This window comes from Cyprinodon tularosa, unplaced genomic scaffold (assembly GCF_016077235.1).
Source record: "Cyprinodon tularosa strain WSP-4 unplaced genomic scaffold, ASM1607723v1 ctg166, whole genome shotgun sequence".
Taxonomy (NCBI): Eukaryota; Metazoa; Chordata; class Actinopteri; order Cyprinodontiformes; family Cyprinodontidae; genus Cyprinodon; species Cyprinodon tularosa.
In genome coordinates this window covers 1,227,501-1,252,781 of record NW_024038493.1, presented here as the reverse complement: position 1 = coordinate 1,252,781, position 25,281 = coordinate 1,227,501, and the positions used below count along the sequence as shown (strand labels likewise).

Here is a 25,281-nt window from a genome sequence, read left to right as displayed (position 1 = left end):
CTCTTCCAGGAGACCAAATGCCAAAGAGTGCCTTCGTCATCCTTGGTTCAAGGTGATCCACTGTTTAAAAGTAAAACAATGCCTCTTCTTTTGAAGATTTATTTATACTTTAACTGAAGTCAATGACCTAAAACTCTAACCCTGTGTTTTGCCTTATAGGCACCTACAAATAAGAGCATCAGCACGGCTATGCTGAAGCAGGTTATCGCTAGAAGGCGGTGGCAGGTAAGACAAATGGGAGGTTGTTCAGCAGGCATAGAGTTTGTTATTCAGCGTTGTGAGGATAAAGAGACACTGATATCCCTTTTTTGGTAAAGAAAAAAAATGGACCTTTCTGAACAAAATAATGAATTAAGTAAGATTTGCCTGGACATTCACAGTGCCTCCAGCATAGGGTTGCCACCTCCTTGAAAAAAAAAAAGAAAAAAGGGACACCTCATGTGCGTGCCTGCTGACCTGATTGCCTCCTCCTGGCGTAGTGATTTTTTTTTTAGTCCCCCTTTGTGTGTGAAATGATTTTTTAACTATTTGACTCAAATCTGCATTAAATTACATAAATATTTGTGAGTGATTGTGAATGAACACATGGAAAACAAATTATCATCTAGCAATTCACTTTAATATAAAATAACAAACTGATTAAAATAGGTATCTTAAACATAAGTCTGTCCTGCTGAACTTCAAACTGTAAAAATTAATATAAAACTATAAATAAACATTGCACATTCTTGGTGCAACAGCAAACTTAAGAGCAATGACTGTGGGCTAAAGTTGTAAAACAGAAAAAAAAAATCATTAGCTCAACGCCACATTATGTGGGGATAGCCTACTTTTTCCCATTGTATTTACTCTGAGCTCTTGCAGCAGTGAGGAGTTGTTTTTTCTTTGAGTGCTGCAGAGTAATACTGAGTAAAGCAGAGTCAGCATTTAAATTACCCCCATACTGTTCTGTTGTCTCCCGCTATCTTCTCCGTGAGCAACACTTGGCTCGACCAATGGGATGAGGGTATTCTGGATCGTTACATATATGTTGTCAGCTCATTGCTCATAAAGCAGGACAGGGTCCGGGAACAAGTTTACCGTAAGTTTTGTATCTAAAGCGCCATTGTGCTTCATTTTCTATTTTTTACTGTCACAGTAATACGGGACAAAGTGCGTTCCTTTTCCACTAAATACGTGACGGGTACTTCTATTTCTAAATACGGAACCATTCCGTTTTTAAAGGGACGGTTGGCAACCCTATTCCAGAAAGCAACTCAGAATTCTGCCAAAAAGGCACAAGTGTAGCAAATAATCAAACAAGCAGTTTCATTTAAGACACACATGCAAACTACCCCCACATTCATTTTTTGAACATTTTGTGTGACAATGAGACCCTTATCTCTGTGCTCTCTTGCTTTTAATACTCTGTTACTGTTGTAATACTGTTAAGCTAACGTTAGTTTAGCTCATGCAACGTTAAAAATGTAACATAAAAATTGCACCATGCATGTGATAAACTGGGGGCCTCATATTATTCATATTTTTACTTTCATTTTTGTATTTGTTTCAACCCCTCGTTGCTGTTGGAGCTGATATTAACAAACCTTTTATAGTAAAACATTATAAGAAATTACCCCGGGTCTTTTGTGTTTATTATTTCAGCGTTCCCTTATCAACTATAAATCAAAGATGGTGATGAGGTCAATCCCAGAGCTCCTGAATGACTCCTCCAGCCACCTTTCAATAGCCATTGCCCGTCATTTGAAAGAAGGCTCCCCGCCTCCTTCTTCTTCTTCAGATTCGGACGCAGACGTCGATGAGCTGCCATTTATTCCAATGCCCTTGTCCATGGTCTTCTCTGGGTCCAGGGTCTCTCTGAATGAGATCCCAGGAGATGAAGATGCCAGATTCCCAATAGCTGATGTCAGTAGTAAAAGAAAAGAAGAAATTGTGGGTATAGACAGCTCTACAGCAGAGGGGAATAAAACCATGTTATATGAGGCTGAAACTGAAAAGAGAGTTGGAAAGGCTAAAGGAGAAGACCTTAAGAAAGGATCAAGTACAGAGTCGAATGAAATACAGACAAAAGCCAGGAGGGGTACCATGAGAAGAGGCAGCTCTGCAGATTCAGCTCTTCTTCTTCACATTGACCCAGAAGAACAAAATGCAAATGAGAGCACAGAGGGAGGTAAGAAGGGCCTAAAAAAGGCTGTTTCTATGGAACTGCCCAATCGCAGCTCAAGCCCTGGGGCCAAAATATTAAGTCAGGAAGATTATGCTTTAAAACTAGAGCTAATGAGGCAACGGCTGCTCAGGGGAGGAAGCGTTGATAAAAAAATGAGTGGCCTACGAGGGCCATTGTTTGAAACTCTTGGCATTGATGAAGAAAGGCAGACAGGGTCTCTTGAGAGAAGTTTAAGAAGATCCAGGGAAGGGCCATCAACCCTTACCAAAGCAGCCTCATGTGAAAGTTCCGGAGAAGACACGCCAAAGACTAAGTTTTTTCGTAAAAGTGTCTCCTTTTCACAGGGGGATTCAGAGCCTATGCCCTTGCACCGTAGGTTTGGAGCCCCCTTGGAGATACCTTCTACTTCCTCTTCTTCCATTGCTAGCACAGAAGGAAAGAAACTTCAGGAAGCAATATCAATGTCTGCACTCACTGAACAAGCTACAATGGAGTCTACATCAACTTCGCCAGGAGAAAATGCCCGCTCTGATCTCCCAGCTGCAGACAATATAGATCAACTGCAAAATAATCACAATTTGAAAGAACATTTGGATGCAGAGGTAGAAAAAGAGAGGACCAAAGCAGAATCTGAAACACAATCTGCCTCTGTTATATCCCCTAAAAATGTTATGGAAGTGGAAGGGACAGAAGGTAGCATGACTGTAGAGACTAGAGTTGCTGTACCATATCAACTGGCCCAATCAAAATCCCTTACTGTTTCACACAAACCAAACGACTTGAACCCCTTAGATATATCTCCATTACCTGAGCATCCAGCTGTGTTTGCCAAAGTGGCAAAGGGGGACGGACATCCTGGTTCTCTTCCCTCATCTTCAAACCCCGATCTTACCATCATCCCTCGCCAACCTGTTCTAAGAACGGACATTAAAGACATTGATTCAGAAGAGGTCTTTGAGGCAAAGTTCAAGAAACGCGAGTCATCCCTGACCCGGGGACTCCGTAAACTGACCAGAAACAGATCTGATGAGAAATCCCCAGTGTTGAGCCGCAAGACAGTTGAAGGGGGAGAGGATATTTACAGGCCGGGACCCAGAGGTGCACCTCTTGCAGTAGTTTCCTCGGGACTTCAGGAGAAATCCAAGTCTGTCCAAGATTTAAGAGAGGCTGATAGGGACACAGGCTTTGGTCTGATGGGGAGGTTTTCATTAAGAGGAAGGAGGTCTACTTCTATTGAGAAAAAAGAGGAAAAGCGACCAAATATACAGGAAAGTGCTGCAAACAAGAGGGTTTCATGGGCTATCGGGCGCAGTAAGTCTCTAGATACAAAGGATCTGAACGCTGCTGGAGAGAGGAGACAGTCTCAGGAGAGAGAACCCAGAACAGTTGACGAGTCATCGGTTTCTGCCATGAGGCGAAAGTTTGAGTCCAAAGTAGCAGGGATCTCTGCAAAAATTCGAAGTCAGTCAGAGGAGAGAAAAGCAAAAGAGGCAAAGGGGAGTCAAAAGGACCTTGTTCAAAAGGGTATCAACAAGGTCTCTGAATCTCCTGTTCTAGCAATACGTCACAAGTTTGAGAACAAAGTGGCGGAAATATCCTCCAAAATCCGTAGTCAGTCAGAAGAGAGAAAAGTAGACGGAGAGGGTAGGAGCACACCCCTGCTTGCTCGACATCGTCATTCACACTCTGAAGGCCGTGGACTCAAAGGAATGGGCATTCCTGAAAATCAGTTGGCAAAGCAAACTGGCACTGCTACATCCAAGGAATCAATTGACTCCACCTCTAGTATCCAGTCAGATAAAGCCTCAGAAAATGAGAGACGATCGCGGTGGGACAGGTGGGGCTTGACCAGAGGCAAGAGAGAGAAAACTCCCTCCCAGTCTGACTTACCATCACCTGCACCCAAAGAGGAAGGTCTGACAAAAAGCCAGCAGTTCATCCGCTCTGCTTCTGATTTTGCTCCGGTGTTCCACATTAAACTAAAGGACCACGTCCTATTGGAGGGGGAAGATGTGACTCTGAGTTGCCTTCCAGCTGCCAGTCCACACCCAGAAATCACATGGATGAAGGGTAATATCAAATACCCAATTTTTACAACTAATATTTAATCAAACACTGAGGCTGATTTCTTTTCTGTTTTTACCCTGCGTTCCAGACCGGAAGCCCTTGGAGGTGACTGACAGCAGGACCAAATGCATCTCCCACCCTGACGGCAGGCAACTCCTTACAATTCAGAAGTGTGGCCACAAAGATGCTGGGGTGTACGAATGTGTTGCGACCAACCCAATCGCTACTATCACAACTTCTTGCACAGTTTCTGTAGCTTGTAAGTGGTTCCCGTTTTCCCAAATCTACTTAAATACTTGTAACTTCCCCCCCTACAATGTTTAGATGTTTATTTACACTTCAAAGCCATACAGTAATTTTCCTAATGAAACATTTTACATTATTGAATTTTAATTGCGGAGAGATTTGTCCGAATGCTATTGCAGCTGTAAGGAATATTAATGCAAGCAGATTGACTTTATGCTAGGCTAACTTAATCATATATTTAGCACCTATTTAATTGATGATTGATATTTGCTGCAGGGGCTCATGCCCAAACAGCAACCGGTATGATGAGTGTGGCTCTCTAGGACTGCTCTGAAAAGACAAAAATAGCATAGTGGTTGCTAGAAAATACCTAACTGAACAAAATACAGTGGCTCAACCTAAATACATCAAATTGAGAAGAACTTAAGTCCATTGCCTCCTGCAAGGAGCTTATGTTTTCTTTGCCATTGGTTTGTCTGTCTGTTTCAAAATACTTAAAAAGGGTATGGATGGATTTTGCCAAAATTTTCTGTAAAGGCATGTATTGTGACGGGCAACAAATTATTAAAATTTGGTGGTGATCCGAATCACCTTCCGGATCCAAAAATGTTTTAAAGATTCTGTGAATATAGGGATTAACTTAAGGTGGAAATCACACAATGAGCTAGAGATCTGTGCTGTCTGAATGAATTTCTAGTTTAGCATAGGGCATGCGATGTACCCATCTGGTGCTAAAGAGTGATAAAGAATCCCACACTCCTGTGTGTGACATTACATATTAGCTCTTAATGTATTCGCTATTAGATTTTTATTATGGAGAAGTTTACCCATTTGCTACATTTGTGGGACATTTGATTACCATTAGCTATGTGCGATTTATTACATAATGATGTATGGTAGGCAAGGCTAAAGGCTGTCCAGATACTGGCAGTCTGGACTTCCTTTCTAGCCATGATATTCTTCTTACTGTTGATCACAGGGAAGGAGAAGGAATAAGAGATAGGAACTCTGATTTGCTGTATTTCGATCAAGTCAGTGTTGCCGTTTAACTACCTTTAGCATCTATTGTTGAACAGACTGGTTGTGACCTAAAAACACAACTATATTTCCTTTATTTTCTTTCTGGGAGTTGCATTAATGTTTAGGTGTACTTGCCATAGGAGAACTGAGCTGTCTGTGCATTAAAGTATGCTGTACTTACATTTGTGTTTGTCAGGAAGGCTGAATGTCTGAAACCTTTATGCTATAGTTAGTTGGTCCAGATAATGTCCATTTGGTTCATTTAGATATTGTCGTAATGGGCGTTTCAACCTGATAATGATCCTTTAAAGAAGAATATGTCCTTTATTGGGAGCCCAAACTTACAAAGTAAACAATGGAGAGAGACATGTAAGGAAGCTAGCCGTAGTCAGTGAGCTTTGTCTGACATTTCGCTAGCAATTTGCCGGGCCAAAAGGCGACAAAGCTACACTCACTTTATTGAGTCATCAAATAGGAGAAGTGAAGCTTTTCTCCACTGCTTTAGGCTGAACACACATTGTACGATGTTATTTGCATGCCACTACAGCTAAAACTGTACGAAGAAAATCGTGAGGTTGTGGTAAATTGGCTCATAGACGCTCGTGGCTCTGCTTCAACAGCAGGATTTGCCCACGAATACCTCACGAGGGCTGACTGAATTTCAGTCAAGTTAGATTTTCTCCCAACCTCGATTCCTGATCGAGAGGTGGTTGTAAAGGGCTGATCACCCCTCGTTACACCCTGTATACTACACGACGCAGGACGCACAATGAGGCTGAAACTCTGCCCGATATAAAAAAATCTCAAATGACTAGAAAATCGGCCCAAAAAGGGCAAAACATTGTAAAGTGTGAGTGAGCTGGATCACAGCCGCTTCCAATGGTACTTCCATCTGACCTGGACCCGTTCTGGGGTACAATCCCTGGAATAAAAGAGGTGAGATAATGAGGCAGTCAGATCAGACCCAGAGACCAGACAGAAAGACGCACCAGAGCTCGGAAGAGCTCTACCTGCATGTTTGCATCACTAAAAACACGTCTTTTGCACTGCTTTGCTCTTGAACAAACCTCTACATCAGGGATCACTCGCACTCACCATTCGTGTTGCAGTGTGAAATCCCTTTTATGAGCATGGGCCAGCAGTTCTCTAAAGACGTTGGAGTCTACATAGTTCATTATGTCCTGCATCAGTAAAAGTCGTTAATACTTCCAACCATTCGCTGCCTTTTGGGGAGGCATGTATTTCTCTGATCTGCTGTAGTTTATTTTAATTTGCATTGCATAATATATAAATGATTTAACTTGCGTTCTGGCCTAAAGGAATGCAGAGCTTCTTACTGCATCAGTCGAGGTTAGAGAACTGTTAAATCCCTGAAACATATTTAATGCAGTGCCTTTGATGGGTACACTAGTACCAGCATAATATATTAATGACTACTGAAAAAAAAAAAAAAAAAAAGGAACTATTAGATATTTTGGTTTGTTTGTTTATTTGAGTAAAGTTAAGTGTCAAAGAAGCATCAGATTATGACCCACAAGCAATATTAAACAGAAATGATAAATGTAAACAGCACATTAGGGAATTAAATAAATGTTTGATACAAGAAAGTAACAGCAAAGGAATTCTAAATGCGTTTTTTTCTGAACTCTTTCTCAAAAAATGTTTTTCTTGTGTTCGAATTAAAAAAAAATTACACAGCCCCCCTAAATCCCTCCATAGATTTCTATGATTTTCATTTTTTTTTTCAATTATTTGTGTGTATATATATATATATATATATATATATATATATATATATATATATATATATATATATATATATATATATATATATATATGTATGTATATTATTATTATTATTTTGTTTTTGTTTTTTTGTTTTTTTCAAATGTAATTATTTCAAAAAAGTTGAATTCAGCCCAGTAGAAATGCATATTCCCTCTTTACTCCACAGGGAAGTCCTTCACCTTGAAGTGAAGAGAAGGTTTTCTGTAAAATACATTTTGAAATGAATGTTATTTGTAAAACTCCATCTGAAGACGGGAAATACAGTGAAAATATAAAATTGAGGGGGGGAAAAAACAAATGAAGAAATTAATTCTTAAACATCTGAGAAAATAAAAACATTTGTTTTTGTTTTTTTTTATTTTAATGTTAAATTAATTATGATCTTTACTTGCTACAATAATGGATAAAAAATTCACTCCATACTTTTCAGATAAATACTAGCCTTATATGTCTTTTCTTTTCCATCGATTCCCCCACCCGTTCACTCCAGCTGTTCCAAAACGACCTGGGACACCTGAAGTAGCTCAGACCTACAACAACACAGCTCTGGTTCTGTGGAAACCATCAGACACCAAATCCCCGTGCAGCTACTCCCTGGAAAGGAAAACCGAAGGTGAGTGTCTCATCTCTCTGTTTTTTTAATTAACTCCCATCGTGCGTAACTGTCAGGCAGAGGAAACAACAATGGATCCTTCCAAACCCGGTTAGTGGTTGACAGACTCTGAAGTTAAAGGATGCTGTTGGGAGATAAAGCCTCCCACTCCATAAAGACAGTCTTAATGACATCCAGTGAGTCAGCTTTTAAGTGGGTAATGGTTCGCCAGAGCTTTCTGTCATTACACTGAATCATCAGCAGCTCCTCATGTGCTGGATACAAAGATGGTGACGCAGACATGCAGGGTTTCTAGGTAGAACAAACAGGTCTGGAAGTTAGTTTAAGGTGTTTATTAAATTCCCATTTTCTAAAGTTAACATTCTTCCTTTATTCCTTCCTTTATTCTGTGCTTCATCTTTCCTCTTTTGTTTTTAACTTCTTCGTTCTTTGTGAATCTTCCCTTTATTCTCCCTATTTTCTCCTTCCTTTTCCTGGTTGCTCTAACTTTATTTATTATAATCCTTCCAGACATTACCTTCTTTATTTCATACTTATGAATTTTGTTTTATTTTTCCTTAACAATGTATCGACTTGATTTTGTTACTTCCCTATTTGTGTCCTTGTTCACTTCTTCCCGTGTGTTTCCTTCGTTGGTTGTTACCTTTCTTCCTTCCTTGGTTTGTTACATACTTCCTTCCTTGGATCCAGCCTTCCTTTATTCCTTGGTTCCCTTCTTTGTTCATTGGTTCCTTTATTTGTTCCTTGGATCTGTCCTTTGTTCCTTGGATCCTCCCTTCATTCAGTGTTTCCTTCGTTCCTCGTTTCCTTCCTTTGTTCCATAGGGTCTTCCTTCCTTCCTTTGTTCATTCCTTCCTTCGTTCCTATGTTTGTTCTATCCTTCCTTCATTCCTTGGATCCTTCCTTCATTTCTTGGTTCCATTCTTTGTTCCTTGGATCCTTCCTTCATTCTGTGTTTCATTCGTGCCTTGTTTCCTTCCTTTGTTACATGGGGCCTTGCTTCCTTCCTTTGTTCCTGCCTTCCTTGGATCCTTCCTTCATTCATTGTTTCCTTCCTTTGTTCCATGGGGCCTTCCTTCCTTCCTTTGTTCCTTCCTTCCTTCGTTCCTTGGATCCTTCCTTCATTCCTTGTTTCCTTCCTTCCTTCACAATTTTTTAGCAGCTTTTGTATTTTGTATTTGAAATGAGTAAAAGACCTGAATTCTCTTAAAAATGTGAATTTTTAAAAGTAATGTTGATTTTTTTTTAAACATTTAAATAAAGTAACAAAGTCAGCTTTCATTTCAAACTGATTTGTTCACTTGGTCTGCTGAGGAATTCAGACTCCGGCAGCATTGATTTGAATATCATGCCAATGCTCCCACCTAGCGGTCATGATAGTAACTACAAGACATTTTATTCTTTTTTTGTTGCTTGTGTTTTTCAGTTTAATTGTTGTGTAAGTTTTAACACTTGATTGCTGCTGTAAAATGTTTGCATTTCTTCTATGATCTTGTCCTTTAGGCGAGTCCAGCTGGGTTACTGTGGCCACTGGAATAGCAGATTGTTACTACAATGCCACCGACCTGCCACCAGGGGGCACAATTAAGTTCAGAGTCTCCTGTGTCAACAAGGCAGGACAAGGACCTCACAGCAACTGCTCCTCTCCAGTCTGCCTGGACTCACTAGGTGGGTTAAAGTGTGAATCTATAGGATCAGGAGAGAGGACTTCTTTTTAGAATTTAGCCAACAGAAAGAAAATCAAAAGTTGACTAAGGAATTGCAGGGAGAGGAGTATGGAATAAGTTTTGTACTATTATTGTTGCAAAGGACATATTTTGGAAATGGAAATATAAAAACAAAAAGTTTTTAAAAACATTTTATTCAAAGAAATATTTTTTGTTGTCATTTTTTTTAGCATTTATTTAAATTTCTTCTTTGTTTTTTTAATAATTTATATTTTCCCTTTTTTTTTTCAATGTGTTTTACAAATGTGATTTTTTTATCCATTTTCGTTTCAAGTTCCCTTGAATCCTTTTAAATAACCTTTTACAGACCAGATTTTCTAAAAGTCCAATACAAATGCTCCCTCTTGATGGGCACTTGGACCTGAAAAGAAAAATAATAATAATTTATGAACAACCAATAGAAATGCTTCTTCACTTTTAATGCCAGAGGAAAGCCAGAATGCAAAGCTCTGCCAGAAAATAAAAAATTTTATATGAAAAATTTTAATTTAAATTAAAAAGAATTTTCAATAATACCATTTGAAAAATACAAAACAACAAATTCAGGGGAAGAAAATCTAAGAAAACAGCATAGATACTCTCAAAATCTTTTGTTGATTAACATATTCATCAAAGTTTTATTTCAGGATCGCGTTTTTTTCATTTCGGTTTACATCTGATTTTTTTAATCATTTTACAACACAAGTTCTTTGCTTGCAACAAATTCACTACAGTAAATTACAGTAAAGAAAAAAATAGGATTTGAGAAAACAGAAATAAAAAAACTTTAAAGGGAAATATAGCTAAAACCTTTATTGTTATTTATGAAAAAGAAGCAAAGATTTTATCCAAGAAAATTACCTTAAATAGAATGGCCTGCTTTGAATTAGCTGTTAACACCAAAGTGATTAAATGGTTTATGAAATCCAATGAAAAGGCTTTTATGTAAGAAGAAAAAGAGATAAATAAAAAGTCATGCTGGGTTGAACTGACATTTGATCAAAATTGTGTCCTTATTTCATTTGTTGTCTTAATTTTTTAATTTTTATCATCAAAAAATTCTTCTTATGCTACATTTTTATCTTCGGAAACTTGAGATGTTGGTTAAAATAGAAAATAAAAAAGGTGGAAACAGGCAAATGACGATAATATACAAAATAAAACTGACTGCAGCCATTTAAATCGTACTACCATGATCTGCCAACAGGGGGCAGATATGTGGCAAAAAATGAAACTACCAAAGAAGAAGAAAAATGCGTTCAAGCATCCTCAATTTTTTACAGAAGGAATGTTTTGATCATTAAATCCCGTCAACGTTTCCAGGCTGACGATGAATGTTTTGTTTCTGTTAAGCAGGTGGAGGAGTTTCGCCGCCTGTCGCTGTAGTAAAAACCGTCTCTACTCCACCTGAGCCAGAGCCAAAATGCCCTCTGCTCAAACCCGACCCAGATCTCAGAACCGCCTCTACTCCTCTGACCTCTGACCCTCCATCTATGAGCACAGCTCCAGAGGAGAAACAGAGCAGCTCTCTGCCGCCCCCTATGGTCAAGCCTTCTCCCTCCTTTGTGGCGCTAAAGCCTCAGAGTCCAGTAAATGTGGTGACCCCTATGACCCAGTCCTCACCCCCCCTTGTAGCCCCACCTCCCTCCGCTACCAAGCCTTCAGTGTCGTCGGTGCCCACATACGTCCCCGCCACTGCCGCCACCGCTCGCGTGGCTCCCACCCCCGTGTCCTTTTCCCCACAAGTTCTCCAAACCTCTAGCCTGAGCCCCATAGCGGACGGGGCACCGTCTGGACGCGCCACGCCGTCTACTGCCCTGCGACAGGGAGTTCCACAGAAACCCTACACCTTCCTGGAGGAGAAGGCCAGGTGAGATACTCTGTTTAAGTCAAGCAAAGAAAGTTAAGACGCCTTATTTATTATTTTTTCCTTTATTCAGAGGTCGCTTTGGGGTGATCCGGGAGTGTAGAGAGAACGCCACGGGGAAAATCTACATGGCCAAAATCATCCCCTACAGCAAGGAGAGCAAGCAGGCAGTGCTGAAGGAATACGAGATCCTCAAGTCGCTTCACAACGAGAAGATCATGGCTCTCCACGAGGCCTACGTCACACCGCGCTACCTCGTGCTGGTGGCAGAGTACTGCACGGGCAGAGAGGTGCTGAACAGCCTCGCCGACAGGTAGGAAAGGAAACGACATGCTTAGGGAGAGAGCCAGTCCACAGCCATCTCGTAAGGACAATGTAGTATGTATGGCAAGCCCTTCGGTGGCACTGTTGCATAGAAATGCACTGAAACTGGTGTTTTGGAAGGTGTAAAGGGACTCTTGTTGAGTTCCAATTCAGCGGCTACGTCCTCTGAAGGCCAGATTCGTCGCCCGATTACGTCATAGTGTGGCGCCGAGGTCTGTTCGGATTGCAAGACTTCTCATTATGCGGTCACCAAATGCAGCCTTCTTTTTGCCCGTTTTGAAGTAGGGGTCCGGTGTGTCCTACGCAACCTTGGGTATCCCATGATTCATTGCAGGCCGGCTGCTAGGTGCTCAGAGGAAAAAGGTTAATTGCGCCGAACAGTGGTGACTATTGTATGTGAATAGTTCCATCTTAAATAAATGAAAATAGTTGTTTTTAATGGTTATTGAGTCAAATATGTGGCAGATAATGTTTGTTTTACTAAAAGAGTTTATCTCTCCCTTTGCAAATGGATTTTGCTGCCATGTAAGCACAGATTCCAATATATCTGCAGTGTGGGGACTATAAATATGATATTCGCCACAATGGTACTGCTGCTCCTCCAAAATGTTATTAGCACCAAGAACAGTAAAAGAAGTTCGGTATCCATTCTTCGCCTGCTTTTTTTGTCAACTGTTGCTACACAACAGAGCATACGGGCGGTTAAAGCTGGAGAAGGCTGGGCCTGTTTGAATCCATAGCTAAACCCTTCCGGCCTCGTTATTTTCCCGGACCTCAAAAGAGCCGGTCCAGGTAGACCGGGCGCTTCACTGCAAAAACGCTCTAGAAATAAGTAAGAATTTCTTAAATTAAGTGCATTTATCCTTACTTTAAGTAGGTAAATTAGATAGTTTGCCAATGGAATGAGTATTTTTACTCTTAAAATAAGACAGTTAGATAATATGCACTTGAAATAAGACAATGCAATTGTGTTTTCTTATTTTAATTCTAAATTGTCTTGTTCCATTGGCAGAATGTCTCTTTTACCTCCTCAATTCAAGAACAAATGCACTTATTTAAAGAAAAAATTACTTATCTAGATTTCGATTTTTTCCAGTGTTGGAAGATGCAGCCTCTGAAATCGAACACAAAGCGAACGTTAATGGGCTTCCAAAAAATGTATGGAGTGAATTTTGTTCCGTTATTGGTTTAAACAAAACACATTTCATTACCTGAAACTTGAAAAAAATGCAATGCATTTAGTAAAACTTTTATTATTGTTTTCATATTCATTTTTTTTTATTCTACATTCAAATTTCTTTTCTAATTTCTACTAAATCTTGTCTCTGTGTGGATAGATTCTAAGGCGTCTTTTCCAATGCTCCTTTATTCTAAAGGTTTCGTTACTCCGAGGACGATGTGGTTGGCTACCTGGTTCAGATTCTTCAGGCTGTGGAGTATCTCCACAATCACAGAGTCCTCCATCTAGACCTGAAGCCGGAGAACATCTTAGTGACCAACCTGAACGTCGTTAAGATAGTAGACTTTGGAAGTGCTCAGAGTTTCAACCCACTCAAGCTAGAACCCCAGATCACAGCAGCAGGAACGCTGGACTACATGGGTGAGGACACGTTACAGATGATTTCTCTTCAAAAGAGAGCAGAAAAAAATATTGGAATTTTTACATGTATTTCTTTACTTTTTCTAATAAGCTCCTGAGATGGTAAAGGGGGAAGTCGTCGGTCCTCCTTCTGATATTTGGACTGTCGGAGTCGTGACCTACATCATGTAAGCACCGTGTTAATTATGCTAGTTTTCTAATAGCACAGTTAAAATTTTAAAACAAAGTCACTCAAGATTCTTGACCTGTAAGCCTTACATTTAATTCAATGTATTGAAATGTGATCAATTCACACCAAAATGACATCTTTAGGAATTTTAAAAAAGATAATTCAATCAGATCATACAGTCAGACTGGTAAACATTTTTTTAACCTAGGAGAACCAGTTGATTGCATCCCATCATTTAATTGTATGATGTATGTAGAGGCAGTAGACATTCACTGGTATTGTACAGCAATCCCTCACACTGACCATTCATGCACACTGCAAAAAGTCTAAATCTAGATAATTCATTTTTTCTTAAAATAAGTGCATTTGTTCTTGAATTGAGGAGGTAAAAGAGACATTTGCCAATGGAACAAGACAATTTACACTTAAAATAAGAAAACACAATTGCACTGTCTTATTTCAAGTGCATATTATCTAATTATCTTATTTTAAGAGTAAAAATACTCATTCCATTGGCAAACTATCTCATTTACCTACAAAAATTAAGGGTGAATACACTTAATTTAAGAAGTTTTTACTTATTTCTAGATTGTTTTTGCAGTGCAAAGACAGAGAGGAAAAACTCCCTGCTGATAACCAGGCTCAGTGTGAGCGGCCTTCTACTGAGGCCGACTGCAGATTCGAGGAGACAGAAGCAGACATACAAAAAAGAACATAGAAGCACTGTAAATACTTTCTACGTTTCTAGAAAAGTTAACAGAAAACTAGCTCCAGGGGTTGCTCTGTCTGGGAAAGAAACAGTTAAGCTGAGGCGGGTAACCAGGTTAGAGTATGAAAGAAAGCTAATTAGTAAGGCTGAGCCAATAATTTGAGGATGAACGTCATCTTTAACATGACGTTGTTAACAGTAGTAATAGGAGTGGGAGCCATTTTGAAGACAAAAAACAAAGAAAACAAAGTTAAAGAAAAAAGAAGAAATTATGCAAAAAGAGAAGAACAATGTAGAACAGAGAGGAAAAGGGCTCCTTATGTCCTCCAGCAGTCTAAGCCTATAGCAGCTCAACTATGGAAATAGCTCAGGTTAAATTGAGCCGCTCCAACTTTATTATAAAGGTAGGCTGCCTCACAGAGTAAGGCTGTATACCAGCTGTTCCAGATACAAATTACAAGACGAGAGGAATGTTTTTGATTCTAAGATTTGAAAACGGATTAAAAATATTAAAAATAAATCATCTTATAGAGAGATAGATCGTAGCAAGTAAAAAATAAAAAAACTTTTAGAGGTAATTTGGAAAGTTTTAACACACTGTAAATAATACATATAGTCAATGGAACATTTCTCACCTTCAGTATTGGTTTAATATGTTTTTTCTTTGATAATCATGACTTTTATTTTAATGTATTTTAGTCTTTAAAATACCAGAACTGGCTCATAGTTATAATTTCTAAACATTGAATAAATCTTTAGATTGATAAATAAATTAGTACTTGAATAGCCTTTGTACTAAATACTTTATTTTTACTTGAGTCATTTCTTGGATTAAATTTACTATATCTAATCCACTATATGTATATAATCCACTTCCAGAAAATACAAACCCAGCCTGGTTTCCTTCATCCTGTTCATTTAAACGGGGGATTAGCCTCCTGTCTGTGTTGAGGAGCTGGAAATGCTAATGATTGGAGCTAATCTCCTTACAGGTTTTTTTGCACCATCTGAGTACAATTTATAAGTAGTTTACCCACCTCTGATCTTAAATATTTTTTTAGAATGTCTATGAATTTTTTATGAAGGAATTTGTTTGATTTCCCAAAAAATCATCTTGTTTCCTGAGAGTCTCAACCATCCATCCTGCTTGTTATTGATTTTTTTTTAAATACAACAGTAATTTGGTAAACAATTTTGTCTTTTTTTAGACATTTAAAGTAAACTTGATCTCTTTTAGCGTATATGATGCCACCCCTGCCCCCCCTTCTAGCTCCGCCCCTGGAGCTTGAAAGTCCCTCCCCGTTGTAAAGTGTTTCAAGCTTCTCCCACTTAAAGTCCACAGATGCTCTGCTGTTAGATCTAACTTTGTTTGTTCCTCTTTCCCCTCAGGCTTAGCGGTCGACTTCCCTTCGAAGATAAGGACCCGCGACAGGTTGAGTCTAAAATCCTACTGGCCAAGTTCGACCCAACTAAACTCTACCCAAATGTTTCCCAAAGTGCCTCAGTTTTTCTCAAGAAGATGTTGAGCAGTTATCCATGGTGACTGATTCTTTATCAAATAAAATGTGATATAAATAAGATGTTTGACTCAAAATGGTATAATCTTCCCTATTTGCTGTGCTTCGGTAGGGCTCGCCCAACCACACGTGACTGCTTCACACAGGCCTGGCTGCAGGACTCCTATCTGATGAAGCTCAGGAGGCAGACGCTGACCTTCACCTCCAATCGACTCAAGGAGTTCCTGGTGGAGCAGCAGAGTCGTCGCACGGAGAGCGCCACCAAGCACAAAGTGCTGCTGCGGACCTACCAGGGCTCTCCACGCAGCCCTCAGTCGGGCACCACAGCACACGCATCCAAGCCACAGTAAACGGGAGCTGAAAGCCCTAGAGGTGGATCTGCCCCAAAGAGAACCTGCCATGTTTACAAACTGTCACTGAAAAGCAGCACGGGTTGACAGGTGGTGGCCAAGTGTTCTGGAACAATTCAAGACTCAAAGTATGGAGTGAATTTTTGTCCATTATTGTTGCAAGCAAAGAAAGCGTTTTGCACATGGATATTTGAAGGGAAAAAATGCAACCCAGAAAAAATTTAAAGGTTGAGAGTAAATTTGCTGTTTTTCCAGGCTTTTGTTTTTCTAAATTATTATATATGTTTTTGTTTTTTTATGTTTGCACAGATTTTATATTTTAGAATTTTATTTTTCCCAAAAAAGTTACTTTTTTTTCAAAGATTACATATTTTTGTCTATATTTTTCTTCAAATTTCTGTTTTATAGATCACATTCTCTACCTCTGGGGGCGTGCCTTCTGTTGGTCTACCTAGACCGAGCTTTTGTATTAGGCTTGAAGTGAAGAGAATGTGATCCATAAAAATGGTATTTAAAAAGAATAACATTTGTAAAACTCAATCTAAATAAACAGAAAAAAATGGATATCTGTGAAAATATATCCATAAAAAATAGACATTTTTTATATAAAAATTAATAGTATATAAAATCTGTAAAAAAAATTTTTGAAATATATATATATATATTTTAAATTATATCTGAGAAAGCAGCAAAGTTACTATTAAAACCTTTATTTAATTTTTTTTTTTAAGTTTCATTTTTGGATTGCATTTTTTTAAATTAAATTTACAAAACATGTTTTTTGAGCAAAAATAGTGGAACAAAATTCCCTCCATACAACTGCAGTTTCATCCTCAAGTGAAGAGCACTCAGTGTCGATTCAATTGACAAACTGCTCATAAACTGTATTTAAAAGGACAGGACTTCTGCATATCCTCTCAGTGACTTGGTGATTCTGACATTGCACAGTGTTATTTTTTGCCTTATATATTCTGTATGATTTTCCAACCTGACGATGCTCTTTTTGGTGGTTTTTACTCTGCAGTTCAGTCAAAAAAGCATCATGTTAATGTACCACGATTAAAGCTGCTAACTTATTTTGCATTTAGTCTCATTTTAAAACACCAAAAAAATATAAATTTTCCCCCCTTTTCTTAAATGTTTACTTTTTTAATGTTAATTTATTTGCATGTGAGTGATTTTTTTGTTTTGTTTAGTTTTTTGAGTCACCTTTTAAATGATCAGTAAGGCAAAAAAAGAAAATAAATTGAATTGAAAAAGATGTTCTTGGTTAATGTCGAGTGTAAAGGGCAATAGTTTTAGGGGGTTTTATCGCCTCTTAACTGTGATCTGGCTGTGAAGTAGAGTTTTTCCTGTGAAGTGTCAATGTTACGCTTAATTGCCGTGGATTGTCTTTGTTATGGTTCGGTTTGTCTGGTCGCTTCAGTCACGGTCGTCCAAGTCAGTGCCTCGGATAAAACTTCAGAAATGTTTGATCTTAAATGTGTGATGTCTTCTGCAGCTGGTTACAGTATCTGGATATTACAACTCATTCATTCATACAATTAGGCCAATATCCATGGAGTCTTTGTAACATTTGAATGTCTTGTGAATCGCTGTATAAATGTACCCATTTGCGGTGTTTATATGTGGACAAAGATTGACATGTTTTTATGAGCTAGTATGTAGTAAAAATATTCATACATTTGGAAATATTGACAGTTTTTTTTAAGTTTAAGTTTACATTTTTGGTTGTTGGGATGATGGAACCCCATAAAGTAAGAGTCTAGAGTCTCTACGGTACACTATGACCCCAAATCGCGGGTCCCTAACATGTTTTTCAGGATCATGATGATGTGATCCCTCAAGTATACGGAGGGCCAAAATATATAATAAAATCTAAAAATGGAAATGTACCATAATATAAATAAGCTTTTCATAAAATGAATAGATGCAACATAATGCAATGTTTATTTAAAACAAAATATGCTGCTGTAGTGTAGCCAACTGAATGAAATAACTGAAACTAAATTAAATAGGGAAATGTCCTATTAAATTGTTAAAAGTTCATTCAAATTTAAAATTTAAATGTCATATTACTATCTGTTAAACAACTAAAAATAAATGGAAAGTGAATTTAACACCTGAAAGTATCAAAAATTTAAATAAGATTAATATATTTAAATGTCCCTTTTGATAGTTAAAAAAAAACAAATAAGATCAATAAAATTATTTAAAAAAATACATTCAAAATTAGCTCCATGGGTGGTTCTCTTTAGGACAGACACAGTTAAGCAGATTAGCTCTGAGATTTTCATGAAAAAGGAACTAACTAAGAAATTCTGAAGAGTGGGATGACAGAGATGTAAGGAAGCGGAGTGATGAAAAAGGGTCCCTATGTCCTCCAGCAGTCTAAGCCTATAGCAGCAGAACTATAAAGATAGCTCACTACTATAACTACTCTATAAGTTTTATCAAACAGGAAAGTTTTAAGCCTTGTCTTAAAAGTAGACAGGGTGTCTACTTTTTTGAGATCTGCCTCCCATTTTACTTTTAGAAATTCTACGATGCATGTATTTGTCTAGTTTTGAATATAAATTGAAATAACTATATGCATTTTCAAGGGAATGTGTCTTATTAAATATTACATATTAAATATTGGGATAATGAAGTTCAGCATTTCATGATTTAATTGTATATTTGATTATCTAATCCATTAAATCCTGGCCAACAGGACTTGTTTAATTATTTAAGAGGATATTTTCTTGGTAATTTTTATATTTATCTAGTACGATTTGGGATTTCACATTCCTTTGGGGTCTCGTCCGTGTGATTCTAAAAATCAACTCATGACCTCCAATTTGGTGTCTCCTGACCCATGTGGAAACTAAATAAACCCTTGGGTATAAAATGTTTGGTTTAGCATTGATAAATAAGGCCCCACAGTCAATGCTCTATACTTTGGTTTGTAATTTTAGAAGTTTTTATTGTTTTGAAGGAGCTAAAAAATGGTTTTTAAGATGTTTTTTAATTTTTTTATTCAAAATCAGTCACGATCAGAATAGGTAAATAATCAAAAATGATCGTAATCGGTCAGCCTGAAACCTGCAATGGGTGCACCATTAAACAGTATACTTAAAATATATTCATCTTTTAACACAGTGGTCTGATTTTATTTTTCAAAGTACACTCACAATCCATTTAGCTAACACAAATAGTTAATCAGCTCAACAAACTTGGCAACCACTCTGTCCAGTTAGTGATCCATATGGGAAAAACCACTCCAATCTGAACATGTAGGTAGGGTTTGATGTAGACAAAATTACCAAAAAAGAAGTAGTAGTATATTGTTCCTGTCTTGTGGCAACAGCCAAGCTAAACAATTCTTTCATTTTAGTTCTTCATATCATTAAGCTTATTTGAAACTGATTTATTATGCATGATAAAAAAAATTGTTTTGAATGAGCTGCTTAGTCCAACAAACTGTGTAATGGTAGATTGTAATATTGACCAACATTTTAAAGAAATGGAATTGTTACCTTTCTGGATACAGAATAGAAAACTTCATTAAAAACACTGGGAAAAACACTGAAATAATCTTTGTTTACCTAATAAAGTAGCCATTTTATGGGTCATGGGTTCCCAAAGTGGTGGTCAGTAGATGACTTTCACATTTATTGTAATGTGATGTCACAATGTGATACCCGGTGGTATATGAAGAGCCAAAAATATATCTTAAAAATATAAATGTGAAATACGTAGGTTTGACATTTTAATTAATTCTTATATGTAGTGATTCAAATAATAGTTACTTTACAATTAAAATATAAAATGTTTAAATTACTGAATAAAATGACCCTAGTTTGTAATTGTGGGAAATAACTGAGAAAAATAAGATAAGACCTTATTTTCCATCACTTTTCCTGAGATAGAGATTTGACTTTGACATCTAGGAATAGTTTTATATAAATTAATAAATACATATATATATATATATATATATAATTTAATAATTATAATGTCTAACACACAAAAAACATTTCAATGAAGGACAATATTAATAAATGAAGGGTGAATAAAACAACTATACTTTAAAATACATCTGAATTATTTAGAAAGAGACAAAAGCATTTACTTTACAATAATTTTTCAAACTTTTTGTGATTAAACATTGAAAAGGTATTCATATCTGTTTTGTTATGAACTGTTATGTCTTTAATAATAAAAAAAAGCATAACTGTACAACTTTTTCATGACGCTCCCTTATGTAGGCAGTTTCAAGGAAGCCCAAACTGGGCGTTTCTTTGCTGCTGCCACTTCAAAGAGACAAAAAAAGTTTGAAGTAACACTTTTAATGTTGTTTCTCCAGCCGATGGTTGCATTTGGAGCATACGACAAGCCCAGGCTTCAGGCACAGTAAATAAGTTCACTTTCTTAGCGTAACTTTTATACTATCGCTCAGTTTTTGACGTCACATTTAGATGGCAGCCGATTGCTCTGCACTCTCCAACAAATGCTCAAAATTTTCCTGTTTATGGAGTTAAAAGCAGTATGTCGCACTAAAAAAAAGAACACCGTGTAACTTTTGGACCAACTTTGTGCCGTTCACTTTAAGGGACCGTCGCTAAATGTGTCGCCGCAGCTAGGCGGAGTGTCGGTGACAGCCGTTCCCTCTTCCTGCGCCGCTTTAAGTGAAAGGGGGGCGCCTTGAAACCTCCATGTTTGTATCTTGAAATTGCGAACGGAGTTGAGCTCCATGTTGAATCAAAGTTGCCAACTCTTTTAAACAAATGTTTGGTAACTTTGTAACTTCTTATGTCAGCGGCTTAGCGAGCGGAGTTCATGGAGGCGCTTTAGGAGACTGCTTTGCCACTTTTCCGGCGCCTTTCAGTTTTCTTCTCGTACATGTTTGCTTCATGCAGCAGCAGCAGCGGAACAATCCCTAAGTTTAGCGCGTGAGGTCCGGACCTGGACGTGATGGACAATCCGTCCTCAATAATCACCCAAGTGAGCCGGGATGAGGAGGGAAGTAAAACTGCATCGGAGAGGGGTGAGTGTCTTAATTTTTGTCCTCTGCTGTCATGTCAGGAAAAGTTTTCTCTCTCTTTTTTTTTTTTTTTTCTCTGCTGCAGCTGCTCAGAGTTCAACGTCCAAAACTCTGCGCGCCGACGCGCTAATCTGCTTACAGCACATTATAGGCGGCTAATTTCCCCATGAAAGTAATCCGTAAACAAATGACTGCAGTGGAAGTGTGAATATTTCTGCTTGTGTGTACAGAGATAATTGTTGCGGCCCTTTTGGCCTGCGATAGAAGTGGCGGAAGTGACGTCACACCGCCCGATTACACTCATCAACCCAACGTGTCACTTTTTTTAAATTGAGAAATTAAACACTCACTGTAAAATTGAGAAAAAAACTATCAAATAATAATAGTAAAAATAATATATATATATATATATATATATATATATATATATATATATTTTTTTTTTTTATTCATTTTTTTTATTTCTAAAAAAGTATTAACCGCTTTTGAAAGCTGCGACTGAAAACATAAAAATATTTCAATTATAAATTCAATTAAACTCAGTTTATTTATATAGCGCCAATTCACAACACATGTCATCTCAAGGCACTCTACAGTCACCAGATCATACATTCAAATTGATTCAAAGTTTTCTATCTAAGGACTTGCATCTACCCGAAAGCAATCCCTCACACTAAGCATGCTTGTAGCGACAGTGGAGAGGAAAAACTCCCTTTTAACAGGAAGAAACCTCCAGCAGAACCAGGCTCAGTGTGAGCGGCCATCTGCTGAGGCCGACTGGTGTTCAAGGAGACAGAAGCAGAGATACAGAAACAGAAAGCAGCTGTAAAAGGCGTCTTTGTCCAGGAAACCCACAGCCAGGCAGACGAGCTCCGAGCCAGCTCCCATGTCAGAGGATGAAGAGAGCACAGCCAAACAGGAACGTTTAGAAATTGAACTAACAGATTCTGCAGAGTGGGAGAATAGAGATAGAATGATGACAAATTGTCCCTATGTCCTCCAGCAGTCTAAGCCTATAGCAGCATAATTATAGAGCTAGCTCATGACAACCTGAGCCACTCTAACACAAATAAGACTAAAATTATTTACTTTGTTCAGAAAATATCTCTTTAATTTTTCTTTTTTTTTCAAAAAAAATGTAGATGTTTTCAATTGGTCTAAAAATAAGTCAACATTTGTAAAAAAAAAATAAGTGTTTTAGTGATTGACAGACTCAGGTTTGTAAGGCCAACATCAATACCGATTATTTTAACATCAGTCTTTGAATCCTTTTTAAGGCTGATATTTCTTGTTCTACTTCCTCTGTTTACATGGTAACCGACACAGCAGATTTTTCACTAAATAAAACATTAACAATAGATAGTTGAGGGAGGGAACAATGCAACAGATGAACACATGCAAATGTATTTACAGGCCATTCGATATCATAGAGTAATATTGATGCAGATGCAAAAAAAAACAACACACTAATATGAGCCAAACATATCGTTCCGGTTTTAAAGTGCATTTGTGTTGATATGAGCAGGTATGTACAGGAATCTGCTAATTAAATGAGAATTTTGGCCTAAAATAAAGTTATTCAATATACTGCACTTAAAATATCATGGAGATTTTCTTTCTTTTCATTATTATTGTTATTATAAGATGGTATCGACCGCTAAAGTTTATTAGGTGTCATACCGATTACTTTGATGTAAGACTGATCCCCAATGTGTGCCGTTTTCTACTTATTCTCTCTGATGTTTTTAAGCCGATATTGCTGTTTCTGAAACCACTAATATTTTGGGAAATATTGGCATAGCCTTAAATTTAAATGCTAAAACTTATATCTCATTGTCAGATGACGATACCGACCTATACGGCTGCCACTTATGATTATTTTGCTAATTGATTACGCTGTCGTTTTTAATAATCGGATAATAAAAGGTTCCTTAAAGAATTTTTTCTTTAACAGATTTAAACCAAGTGAAACCAAACTTTTCCACTTGATTAGTGGAAAAGTTTGGTTTCTCTGTGGGCTAAAGTCATGTTTTACAGTCTGTATAACAATAGATTATTAAAATAGTTGATGATTATTTCAATAATCGATTAATCTGATTAATTTTTTCCGCTCTACCTACCTACTTAAATCAAGGGCAAACATTAAACAAATTTTACATACCTACATTTCACACATTATAAGTTCTCTTTTTGGCTCGTCAGTCTGATTAAATGTTTCTTTTATTTAAAAAAAACTTACCAAAATTACCAATGGAGATACTTAAAAAAAAAAAAATAATAGTTTTGTACTTTGCACTAAAATCAAAGCTGTTTTCATCTTTACTGTCTGTAGAAAACTCAAGGAATAGTTTAAATAGTTCTTCTGACTCAAACATTCATATCATTCATACAGTAAAAAAAGCTTTTTTTTTGATGCTGTGTCATTGTTTATGTTGAGCTAAAGCAAAAACACAGTTGTTCCTGTTAAGCAAGTCTTTACTAAAACTCAGTTCTAGTTGTATTTTTAAACAGGATGAGTAAAATAATCCAATTTTCTTAAACTTTTCTTTATCTTCTTACATTAAAACGCTTTACTAATATCTAAAGATGAGTCAGTTACAGTGTAATAACTGATCGGATAAAAAAAGATCAACGCCCGATAACCTTAAGATGACAACAGCTCACTGATAGACTTTATTTCCTTTTGAATTGATTTCCAGGTTTCTCTTGTAAATATTTGGGGTGGAACACGTTTTAATCAGTTTTGGGGTCGGGCCTGTTCAATGTTTCAGGCCGCACTGGAAAATAAGATCAGCATGTTTGTTAGGTCTCTTGACATAAAATCATGAAGTGCTCTAGAATTTCCTGGCTGATTTTAAATGAACCAACAACAGCAGATGACAGGGCACCCAACCATCACTGACAGTCAAAATATCTCAAGCAGGATGGATTCTTTGACTCTGTTTTGCTTCTTGAGTTCAGGACCTTAATTTTTATCTGCAAAGAGCTCTTAAAACAACTGATAAACTGTTGAGTTCTTCTCTTTTCCTAATCTGATATTATCTCCGGTTCAGAAACGGCTTCATACGAGCAATTCAACATTAATAGTTTATCTGATTACACGTCTTCCTTCCACTCAACTTTCTATAAATATGCCATAACTGTAACACTATTCAAATTTTGGGATTTGTTCATTTTTTCCCCCCAACTGTCTGTAAACTGCATTCATAACAGTTAGAAGAAGTAAAGGCTTGCATATTTTTACTCTTTCTTTAATTGATCTCTACATATCTGAGTTTTACTTTCAATCTTATTCATAACCTTTACGGACAGGATTTCTGACGTAGTCAAGAAGGGCTCTGGCAAGTGTATTTTTTACAAAAATCTTCCTAAGTTTAAATTCAGGCAGCTACGCCAATTTTTTTTAAAGAGCATATCTGCATTTTGACTGACATCTGGGCTCCTCCCACCATTTCAGCACAAATGTTGGTTAGTCCAATATACTGTCTTTAAATGTGTATACCTGCAAACTGTTTTTTAAACACATTTACCGTAATTTTCGGACTTTAAGCCGCACCGGAATATAAGCCGCAGAATCTAAATAGCATTATTTGTACATATACAAGCCGCACCGGACTATAAGCGGCAGGTTTTTTATGTTTAATTACCATATGGTTCGTGCACAGAGAGGATTGTCAGGAAAGAGGCAACTGCTTGGGGAAGCTCCTATTTATTAACATTTCAACACAATTAGCATATTTGCATACGTTAGCTGTTGCAATTTAGTGCAATCGAAGCTCCCATTTATTAACCAGTACGTCTGTTTTCCATAATGAGGGTGTCACACAAACTGTCTTGCGCTCGCAATGTCCGCCTTTCTCGCTGTCGTTCTGTCTCGTACCATTCGCGGTAGAAGTCTGCTTCTGGAGGACCTCCGCATTCCTGCGCGCGCGGCTAGCGTACTTGTGTGTTGAAGCAAATGTGACGTCAACATGGTGGATGGTAAAATCCATAGATTTAGGTATTACCCTAGTGGCCGTTAGCTGTAAAAGTCCACAGATTGTTATATTAGCCGCAAGGTCGAAAAATGAGGAAAAAGTTGTGGCTTATAGTCCGAAAATTACGGTACCTCC

At 37.6% G+C, this 25,281-nt stretch overlaps 2 protein-coding genes across 8 annotated transcripts in view; both read left to right on the top strand.

Annotated features, from left to right (window-relative positions):
- LOC119780791 (striated muscle preferentially expressed protein kinase-like) overlaps window positions 1–17,173 on the top strand; it is a 94,720-nt gene extending 77,547 nt beyond the window's left edge. For 6 of the 7 annotated variants that reach the window (XM_038280938.1, XM_038280942.1, XM_038280944.1 and 3 more), the window contains 12 exons: window positions 10–52; window positions 160–225; window positions 1,645–4,237; window positions 4,323–4,493; window positions 7,779–7,901; window positions 9,405–9,569; window positions 10,961–11,477; window positions 11,548–11,787; window positions 13,175–13,398; window positions 13,490–13,565; window positions 15,666–15,815; window positions 15,906–17,173. In XM_038280938.1, the coding sequence (XP_038136866.1) occupies window positions 10–52; window positions 160–225; window positions 1,645–4,237; window positions 4,323–4,493; window positions 7,779–7,901; window positions 9,405–9,569; window positions 10,961–11,477; window positions 11,548–11,787; window positions 13,175–13,398; window positions 13,490–13,565; window positions 15,666–15,815; window positions 15,906–16,143 (4,606 nt within the window). In that variant the 3' untranslated portion in view covers window positions 16,144–17,173. The remainder of the gene's footprint in view (window positions 1–9; window positions 53–159; window positions 226–1,644; window positions 4,238–4,322; window positions 4,494–7,778; window positions 7,902–9,404; window positions 9,570–10,960; window positions 11,478–11,547; window positions 11,788–13,174; window positions 13,399–13,489; window positions 13,566–15,665; window positions 15,816–15,905) is intronic. The other variant, XM_038280939.1, reaches the window with a different exon arrangement.
- Window positions 17,174–20,468: 3,295 nt separating this feature from the next.
- LOC119780789 (carboxy-terminal domain RNA polymerase II polypeptide A small phosphatase 1-like) overlaps window positions 20,469–25,281 on the top strand; it is a 31,058-nt gene continuing 26,245 nt past the window's right edge. Inside the window, exon 1 of the mRNA XM_038280937.1 lies at window positions 20,469–21,172. Coding sequence (XP_038136865.1) covers window positions 21,100–21,172 — 73 coding nt within the window. The 5' untranslated portion in view covers window positions 20,469–21,099. The remainder of the gene's footprint in view (window positions 21,173–25,281) is intronic.